The 10782-nt window shown below is 38.6% G+C and overlaps 1 protein-coding gene across 1 annotated transcript in view; it reads left to right on the top strand.

Annotated features, from left to right (window-relative positions):
• GIPC2 (GIPC PDZ domain containing family, member 2) overlaps positions 1 to 10782 on the top strand; it is a 91102-nt gene that overhangs the window by 38433 nt on the left and 41887 nt on the right. Inside the window, exon 2 of the mRNA XM_012661033.1 lies at positions 5209 to 5389. Coding sequence (XP_012516487.1) covers positions 5209 to 5389 — 181 coding nt within the window. The remainder of the gene's footprint in view (positions 1 to 5208; positions 5390 to 10782) is intronic.

Genomic DNA, 10782 nt, shown 5'->3' with positions numbered 1-10782 from the left:
ACAGGGTTCTTCCTTGGCCTCCCCATCAAAATATTTACTTCTAAAATCACTAAAATATTTACTCATTTGTTTGGTCCTACAATATATGCAAAATAGTTTTTTAGAATAGCTATATCCATAATACTATGAAAAATAAACCTATTAAGAGTTCAGAATTTGTATGAACTTCATTTTGTCTTTAGACTAAATATATATGTAGAATCAAAGTACTGAATGATTTGCACCTGCCCTCTAACCCCCGCTGTGGGTGATGGTTATTCATTTGAAATACTGTTGAGTCCATCTGCTTCTGTTGTAGTTTTTTCCTCATCCATGTTGATTTAATTTTATTTTCTGGATATGTTATATCTTAACATGATTCAAAAAGTCAAAACTATATTAAAGGTATCTTCAGAGATGGGCCACTCCTTCTCCTATCCTTTCTAGCCCATTACTCCCTTCCCTTACTCCTTAGAGGTAACCAATTTCATTAATTTCTATCTTATCCTTCCTGTGTTTCTTTTTGGCAAGATAAGCAGAAAAAAATGGAATGTTTCATGAGTTTCATATCATTTGTGCAGGGACCATGCTAATCTTCTCTGTATGGTTACAATTTTAGTGTGTGTGCTGCTGCAGTAAGTACTCGATATGCTTTTAACAGTGGCTGGCAATAAGAGTAGACGAAAGTCAGAGTAGGACAGTGTGATGGGGATTCAGACCAGGGGAAGGATTTTGTGATTAGGGAGGTGGTGCAGTGTGAGGCGTAGGAGCATGAGTTGTGTTCAGTGTTGGCCAGACCACTTATTTACCAGCTGTGTGACCTTGGGCAAGGCATTAAACCTTTCTGAGCTTTCTCTCAAATAAGAATATTAGCACCTACTTTATAGGGTTATTTGGGGTGTAAATATAATATGACACATATAAAATGCCTGAACATGCTCATAATTGATAGCTAATACTTTAATCATGATGGCAATAATCATTACATGATTAGGAGGGAGATCAATGGCAGAAATATGCATTTTATAGTTCTGCATTTTTCTCACAGATGAAACTTTTCAGGTGAAAAGACAACAGACTCAAACATTCGTAATTTTATTTTTTATTTATCTTGAGACAGGGTCTCCTTCTGTTACCCAGGCTAGAGTGTAGTGGCCTAATCACAGCTGACTGCAACTTCAACCTCTTGGGCTCAAGTGATCCTCCTGTCTCAGCCTCCTGAGTAGCTGGGATTATAGGCATGTACCATTGTGCCTGGCTAATTTTTTAAAATGTTTTGTGTTGACAGGGTGTGGGAGGCCGAGTCAGGATTGCTTGAACTCAGGAGTTCGAGACCAGCATAAGCAAGAGAAGACCCCGTCTCTACTAAAAATAGAAAAATTAGCTGGGCATAGTGGTACGTGCCTGTAGTCCCTGCTACTCGGGAGGGAGGCTGAGGCAAGAGGATCTCTTGAGGCCAGGAGTTTGAGGTTACAGTGAGCTACAATGATGCCACTGCACTCTATAAAGGGTGACAGAGTGAGACTCTGTCTCAAAAAAAAAAAAAAGAAAAAGAAATGAGGACCTGAAGCATGGACATATTTGAAACTCGGACTTAGGGGGGGGAGGGGAGGCAAGGGCAACATACGTAACCTAAACATCTGTACCCCCATAATATGCTGAAAAAAAAAAAAAAGAAATGAGGTTACATAAAAAAAAAAACAATTGAGTTCATTTTCAATTGAAATAGTTGGTGAATAACCTCAAAACAGTCATTCTCAGAATACCTCTGATAGATCTTTATAATTTGGCATACTTTTACTTTAGTGGAACCAAATTTGTCACATTCTAGAGTGATCATTATGCAGATAAATATGATATTCATATATTTCTAATATTTTGCTTATTCAATTGCCCAAACTAAGAATCAGCAAGCCTGGAAATGTAGGAGGTCCAGGTGATAGAGGATTCTAGGATGGAAGCTAAGGTTGGAGCAGAGGCCTATAAAGCCAGATTAGAAGTGATGATTTGAGAAAATAGGTGATATGTGAGATCTGGAGGCCATGATACTGATGAGAAACAGCTTTAGTAGAAGTAAGGAGATAAAAAGTGAAAAGGTAGGGTTTGTCAGAAAAATTTCAGAGTTCAAAGGTGATAGATCATTTTGGACATTTATAATCCAAAACTCAACATTTGTGGTCAGACAACCTTGGATTCTACATCTGATTTTTTTCTTTTAAAAATTTTTAATTTTTATAATTATACCAGCTCTATTTGATACCCATTTCTCTTTAGTTATTATCTGGGCCAAGCCATGTAATCATTGTGCTTTGATTTCTTCATTCATTAAATGGGATAATAAATATTCCTTTCCTAGTTTTATTGTGAGGACTAAATGAGATAACTGTTTATAATTATTTTATGAATGTTTATTATTATGAGCAAGATTTGAGGACAGTATTGAAAGGATTCAGCACAGATCTCAAAGCTGCTGAGTGAGGCGGTGGGACACGCAGCTCAAACAACCTTAAGCCTGCTGCTTAAGATTTTGGGGAGGGTGGGATACCACCCTGGAGCTCTGCTGATACCTGTGATGAGAAGGCAGAATTCTCTGAACATAACGGAAGATATTATAATAATCTAAAATGTTTGGAAACCTCTGTGTTTAATAATGTTGTAAATCCTATTTTCCAAAAAAAAAAAAAAAAGTCTTATCTGCCTTTTGCAGCATCAAACTCCAAAGCTAGATGAGAGAAAGTTCCTAAGGGTTATGGAGAATAGTGTAAGTTACTCAGGAAATATAAGTGTACAATTAATGTTTCTCTTTTTTTCCTCTTAGTCCTTTGGGTCTGAGTAGCACTGTTACCAATATTATTAATTATCAAGTTATTATATGATTATTAATGTAAATTAGATTTCAGAAACTTGTTTCCACTGCTACCTCATTCTTGATTCTACTCACTTAGAAGGCTCGAGTAACCCATAAAATATGTAATTGATGTCTCCAACTTTGCTTCTATATCTAATTCATCTTCTGATTTTCATCTCCAAATTTCTTATATTGGTTTTCCTATCTCTTCATCCCAGATCCTTATGTGCTGCTTGTGGTAATTACATACCCTTTGACTTTTCTCTTGGCCACCTAGATTGTCACCCTGCTGCCTGCTCTGACTTCTGGTAACTGCCTTTCCTCCCTCTGTCTGGGCACTGTTCTGCTGACCTTTGTGGCTACTCATAGGACTTGGCAACCCTAGATTTCTGTCACTCTGACCTTTAATTCACTGGTAAGATTCATACGTGTCTTTAAAGTCTTTCACTTAATTTTTATACAATGCTTATTTTTAATAAAATTATAACAATAAGTCTTTAAAAACTAAAAATTATATGTAGCGGGACACTGAAATTTATATGGCATAGTTGATCAAATGAAAAAAAATAGGCACAAGATGTACCAAGAAATGTTAGAATAAAAATTCTAAAAATAAAAAAAGTCAGTTAAATATAGATTTTCAAATTCTCTAATGGCTTAGGAATGGTTATGTAACAGAATATTTAATGGTGTTTTTTTCTTCTTTAGACTCTAGTCATTTGTTTAATTTTGTTTATTTTTCTACAACAGTTTAGAAACTCTAGTTGTACTGAGTGGTGTGTTGTGGTTACCATTGTTTGTTGCTGTTCACTATATAAGGCTAGTGTGGGTTTCTAATAAAACAATGTCAAGTAGATTATGAAATTTCTGGATTCTTTGTAATTAACTATTTGTAATGATAAATAATGAGCTCTGTTTAATTTGACATTATTGTATCATTTGTATATAGTATGTTAACCCTTGCTGCAAAGTAACCTTTGCCACAATGAACATAGCAATATTCTTAAAATTTGGGGGTAAAAAAGGAATCTATTGTGAGTTTTGGTATATAGTAATACAATTTAAAGAATAAAAATGCTCAACCTTGCCAGTCTAGTCCTTTCCAGCTTTGTTTTTTCCTTTTTTTCCAATATGATAATATTGTGGAGGTGCTGGGGGTACATGAGATCAGTTGTCTTTTCGCTCTTGGACCCAATGATCAATCACTCTGCTGATTCAGAAGATGTTATACTTCCACCTGGCAAGGGTGGGGAATACACATGCTTTTATTACATAATAGAAGCAGCTCCTAAAATTTCTATCCTATCATTCCCATGATGGATATGTGACTCCTGAGGCAGGTTGTGGCCCTCATTTTGCCCTTCTCCTTATTACTGTGGAAGAATTATGTCCATCCTTTGCAGGGCTGTTACCCCTGTAGAGTTTTCTGGAGCTGTCTCCTGAAAATCCTTTCAGAAATTCTTGGTGCCATCTTAGGGGATCTTAGATCTCATTTTAAGACTCTACACTATAGATGTATTATAGAGATGTAAGATAGATTTAAGAAAGAACGACTTGAAGTTTCTCCTTGGGTCCTATGTTCTCCTCATTTAAAATACATAAATGAAAAACAATCATACAAAATCACCCTTACTGACTTCCGAAATGGTCACCATACTTGTCTCTTATTAGGTACTGGTCTTCCTAGCTAAGATCATACCATTCTTTGAGTCTTGGCATTTGTAACTAAATGTAGCCAATTGAAAAACCTCAGGCTATTCTTATGTAATGGGCTTCATGTTGAAACGTTTCAACAACCATTTATGAGGGACTTTTCTTTGCAGACATTGTGCTAGGCACAGGACATAACAATGGTGATAAGACCATCTCTGTCCCCAAGGATACTGAGGCTTAGTAATGGAGACTGAGGAGTAAATGAACAGTTGCACTGTGCTATGTTGAATCTGGCAGCTTACTTGATCTTTCCAAGCCTCAGTCTTCCTGACCTATGACATGAGAGTCTCATAAAGTTTGTCAGAATTAAATGAAATAGTGAATGAAAAGTGCTTAGCTTAGGGTTCAGCATATATAGCAAAAGGTACTGTAGAAGCATGAGAATAGCACCTTGCCCATTTTGTGGGGGAGGGGAGTGGGTTGGGGATTGTCAGGAAAAGCTTCCCAGAGGCGGTGCTGACTGTGACAGAGCTGAATTCTGAATGATAAGGAAGATGAAGAGTGGGTGGAGGTAAGATGGCAGTCCTTTGTTGCTTCATCTTCCATCTCTACCTGAGCAGTAAACTGCATTGTTAGAAGGTCAGTACATTGTATATAATGTCTCCAAAGCATGAAAAATGATGTTATATAATTCTTTTTGTTTTATGTTGTCATTAATTTTCTTTCAGAGAATTAAAGATGGTGGCATTATTGACTCAGTTAAAACCATTTGTGTGGGGGATCATATCGAATCTATAAATGGAGAAAGTGTTGTTGGGCAGCGTCACTATGAGGTTGCTAAGAAGTTGAAGGAATTAAAAAAACAGGAACTCTTTACCATGAAGTTAATAGAACCTAAGAAGGAATTTGGTAAGTTGGGGTGTGTGTGTGTGTGTGTGTGTGTGTGTGTGTGTGTATATGTGTGTAACGTTCCCTTTTCCATGTTTATCTTTCTAAAGGAGATGAGTACGGTGATGTGGTGGCATGTGCTTTTAGTGTATCTTCTTATCTAACATGTCAGTTAGGAACATAGTAAATGATATGCAGCTCTACTTATAAGGAAAAAAACTATTGAAGGAAGAAAAAAGAAAAATGTTGCTTTGTAAAAGGACATTTTCCAAACATTTAGAATTACGAAGTCTAATGTCTAGTGACTGAATTTGACGTGGCTGTTCCAGTCTCTGAGAACAGCACATTATTGTATTGTTTTCCTTTTGCTGAGCAGTAAGATTTTTGATTGAGCTCTTTAAACTGTAATAACTGTTGCTCATGGACCTCAGCAGCAAAAATTTTAATTACACAGAGAATTGGTATTTAAAATAGTTATCTAGTCTATTTTAAAGAACTCTTTCACCAGTACTTTTTCTCCTTTGGCATTTTGAATTTAGCACCATGGGATGGTATGAAATTATTTCCACTTTGGTGTGACATCTGTACTTGCTTGGTTGTAGCCATGGCAGCTGTATTCCAACTGTTGTTCAAACCCTCAGGGCCATCTCATCTACGGGAAAATGTGCCAGCTTCCCTCTCACTACACAGCACTATTTTAATAAGCCAACGAAAGCCTAGTGTTCATCAGTGTTAAAATATCTCTAGCAGAATCATCCCAGGCTTGCCCTTGCTCATCATGGCCCCACCTATGCTGTGTTCTTTCCTTTGCCCACAGAACCTAAATATTCCTTCCTGTTGGGCTCTAAGGCTATTTTCTCAGGGTGGTTAATGAAAATGATGGGAGGGTATACTGGGTCTGGGGAATTACATTTTCTCTCTGTTGGCAAGTAAGTGACAGATCCCAGCCACATGGAATTAGGAATTTTTCTCTGCTCCCTCGTGATTCTGTGCCATTTAATAGAAATGCAGTGTAGGTTATATTACTTGTGGGAGACAGTTCCACAGAGGGTATGAGAAAAGGATGCCTCATAGCAGTGCTGCTCCTAGAGGGATCACTCTAGGAGCCACCGCTGTAGGTACCGTGATTCAGCCTGGTACACTGCAGCAGCGGAGCTCACTTCTCACGGAGGAAGGCATGCAGCCCTCAGGTTTCTATCCAGCAGCTCCTTTTTTTTTTTTTTTTTTTTTTGAGACAGAGTCTCACTGTGTTGCCTGGGCTAGAGTGCCGTGGTGTCATCCTAGCTCACAGCAACCTCAAACTCCTGGGCTCAAGCAATCCTTCTGTCTCAGCCTCCCGAGTAGCTGGGACTACAGGCATGCGCCACCATGCCCGGCTAATTTTTTCTATTATTTTTAGTTGTCTGATTAATTTCTTTCCATTTTTAGTAGAGACGGGGTCTCGCTCTTGCTCAGGCTGGTTTCGAACTCCTGAGCTTGAACAATCCGCCCGCCTTGGCCTCCCAGAGTGCTAGGATTACAGGCGTGAGCCACCACGCCCGGCCCAGCAGCTCCTTTTGAAATGGCTTCATTGGGTCACCAACTGCCCAGTTAGCGTGGTGAATAAACTGATAGGGTGTAGGTGGTTTGAGATAAATATTCTTATTTGATTTAGACTCTTTGTAAATCAAAGCCATTCTTAATACAACTCGAGGACAGTAATTTTTTCCTACATTTACCTCCACCACATAATCTGTTTTCCAGAGTTAATCTTTTCCTATTTTTTTCTGTTGTCTCCATCTGAATCTTTTGATCCCATGTCTTTGTAGAAAGTCACTGATACACTTTAACGTGAATGCTAGGTTGGTGATAGCCTTGATTGTTACAGAGGTCATTGTATTTAGCTACTATTGTTCCATGATTAGAGTTTTCCCTTCAATGTCAGACACATACGTAGTATTAATAGTTGATATACTTCACTACCTTACTTACCTAGCTAAGTATTGAACCTGCTCTCTGTTCCCTCACAAAATCCATGGACACATTTGAGAAGCACCTTGGGTAGGACTTTCCTAATAGGGGTATAAATTCTGGTGGTGCTGTGGTTTAGGATACCTGGAGATTGATTTTGGGGCAATGACAGGTTTTTATTTTCCAAGGCTTTATTGAAGTTTAACTCAAGCTGCTGGCCTATGTGCCTTTTTCACTCTGGGAGTTGATCCTGGACTTGGGGCACTGGTCTGGGGGTTTCTCTCTTAGAAGTAAGCTTTGCTGCTCTGCCCATGCTCCAGCTCTTAATTTTGCTTCTTTTTGCCTCTGAGTTTGTTCCTCATTCCGTGGCTTTATCCCAGTGATTCACTCTTTACTAGGGAAGGAGAATATATTAGGAGGTAAGTGGGGGATCAGGCCTCTCCCAATTCTCTTGGTCCCAGTCTTATCTTTTGCTGTGTTTCCTTCCCTTCTTCTGTGTTTTCTAGAATTATCATTGACTCAGGGCCAAGAATTCAAATTTCATAGTCTTTCATGATTATCTGACTTGCTGTCACCTTGCATTCCTACCAGGAGAAAGCCCAGTCTTAGTGAGACAGAATTTTCTCTGCATTCAGACAGGCCACCTTGGCTGTAGCTAAGTCATTTCTAGGGTCTTACCAAAAGCTGTCCAAGATGGCCACACACTCCAGTATTTTGACGTTTTCTTACCAACTTCCCTAAAGATTTAGCCTGGAGAGGCTTGTGGACTATATCCCCAAATACAAGAGGAAGTGGCATCACTGGCTGCTTAGCAATGGCATACCAAGGATTGTGAGCACAATTATTTTGCAGTGGGTAGGAGACTCCTTGCTGCCTGTTCTCATTTCCATATTTTAGGTCCACCACTAACCACACCTCACTTGCAGGGGCCATTATATGTCAAGATTCTTTAAGAGCTATAGAGTAAACTGTCTAATTTAAGGAAAAGGCATTTATTGGAAGATACCAGGTAGGACTCCACCAGGTAGAGTCGATCAAGCCTTGGGAAGGTCAGGAACAAGGCTCTTTCAGGGATCTGTGTATCAGGAACCCTTCATGGCACTGGCTTCATTGACTTGATTGTGGACTTCTAGCTTCCAGAACTGTGAGGAAATAAATTTCTACTGTTTAAGCCACCCCATCTGTGGTACTTTGTTATGGCAGCCCTAGCAAACTAACAAAGAGGCCAATACGGAAGTAGATCTTGGGCTTCCTAACAATCTGGAAGGTACTGGTATTAATACTTTAGCAGTCCTCTGACCTTAGATGGCAGAACATACTGGTTATATTTTCATTCAGCAGACACTTATGGAGCAATTAGTGTATGCTGGTCTTAGGGTCCTAGTTGCTCTAGCTAATAAGGGTCACCATTTATTGAGAGCCCACTCTATACTATCACCATACTTTATGCTTGGTACGTGCATGAATAAAATCCAGATCTAGAAGCTCATACCTAGTGAGGAGAGATGAGTATGAAAAGAAATAAGTTCAATAAAGGGTGTTAGAGGTGCTGTAATGTACTGGAGGTATAAAAGTGGGAGGTGTCAAGTCTATCTAAGGAGTTCAGAAAAAGCTTCCTAAAGAAGGGATTTGAGTTGAATCTGAAAAGATGAGTAAGGTAGCATTCTTTGAGAAAAGGAAAGCTGGAAAATAAATAGGTTTGAGTGAGGAGATAGGGAAGAGAGATTATAAATACAATTTTGGACCTAATGAGTTTGAAATCTGTGGGACAATTCAGTGGGAAATGTATAAGAGGTAGATGAGCACTGAGAATTGGAGTGAATAGGGTATATGAGCAATTGTCCTTCAGTTAGGGAAAGCCATGGAAACAGACTCAGAGTGATAAAAGGATCAAACACATCTGTTGGGGGGAACAAACCATCATTTAAGGTACAGAAAGAGGAGGAGACTGCATAGTGAAGAATGGCCAGACATGGAGGAGACAGCCTTCTGGGTGGCCTTTATCCAAGTATTCAAGATCAAGTTACTTGTCTCAAGAGCAGATGCTCCATTGCAGTTTTCCTGAGTTGGCAATGGGGCTCTGAGGGAGGAATCATGGCCATTATAAGATGTATCCTCAGAATCTCCTGTGCTGGTCAGAATTTAAAACACTGTTTTTCTCAACCAGTGTGTTTAGAACACAAAGTAGAATAGAATTGAAGATATCATAGTGCTTTGTGCATAGTAAGGTTAAGTATTGTTTCAGTTACAAATACGTGTGTTTCAGTTTGTATGTATGTTTGTGTATATTTATGGGTCACGATATAATGTATGTATTTCTTACTGTGGGTCACAGCAAAAAAACCATTTGAAAACCACTGGTTTAAATGACTCTCTTGTTGAAAGTTTGTAGTTTAATGGGAAATCTTTCCCATACCTAACATGGTTTCTCCTGGTCAGCTGCTCTCTGATCCAAATTTTCCTTCTTCCAGCCGTGGGTTGATGGCAGCATTCCCAGACCTTATCAAGTATCGGCTGGAATGTCTCTAGTGGTATTTTTTAGGGCATGGCTCACTTCCTTTCCCTTTTTGCCAATGAAAAGGAACATGTCTTCATGATGAGCTCAGCCCTGCAGAGTTTGCCCTGTAAACCTAGATTTTCCCAAGGCTATGAAAATCCATTCTTCCATTTAAATAACTCTACAAACAGACCAGTCTAACTGGTTTGTTTTCCTGTGAGGTCTTTTAATCGCAGAAAAATACATATTAAATCTATGAAGCTTTGATTCAGTTTTAGTTAAATGAGTCTCAACTTCATTTATCCTGGAGAATTTCTCCAATTTGTGATTCTTACCCTTTATGGAAAGAGGTTTGTGAAAGGAGGCCTGAATATTTCTGTCCTTAAAATCAGGAAGCGAGTTGAAAGGAAAAGCTTACCTCCTAAAACATTTATAATCTTTGCTTTGGGGTTAGATTTTGTAACAGATCTCTGGGTTATGTCTTCTTTTAGAGGCATCATTTCTGTGCTATGTATCCATCAGAATAGGATGTTAAGTATGCGAAGTACGTCTTAGTCCTTTGAGTCATTCACAGCTGGAAGAGTCGGACCTCATCTTTGTGATTCAGCTTAACTGATATACTCATTTCAAAGGCTAAGCCTATTTGATATTGAGATAAACTGTGGCTTTTAGATTTTGACTTTTTTAGATAGACATTTCAAACATTCAGAATTTTTTATTATTCATGCTATTCTAAGAAAAAAATTTCAATCAACAAATGCTTTTGGTACCTTTTCATATGTACTGAATTCTATAAAATATACCAGGGAATAAGAAAAGTTACAAAAAAAACAACAAAGTGCAGTAGTTTAAGATTAGGCACTGCCAGGTACTTGCTGTGTGATATGTGACATTGGGTAAGTTACTTAACCTTTTTGCACCTTGGTTTCTTCATACCAAAGTGAAGCTGTGTCGACCACATTGGGCT

The sequence above is a fragment of the Propithecus coquereli genome, unplaced genomic scaffold, assembly GCF_000956105.1.
Source record: "Propithecus coquereli isolate 6110/MARCELLA unplaced genomic scaffold, Pcoq_1.0 Scaffold7, whole genome shotgun sequence".
Lineage (NCBI taxonomy): Eukaryota > Metazoa > Chordata > Mammalia > Primates > Indriidae > Propithecus > Propithecus coquereli.
This window is presented reverse-complemented; position numbering and strand designations above follow the sequence as displayed.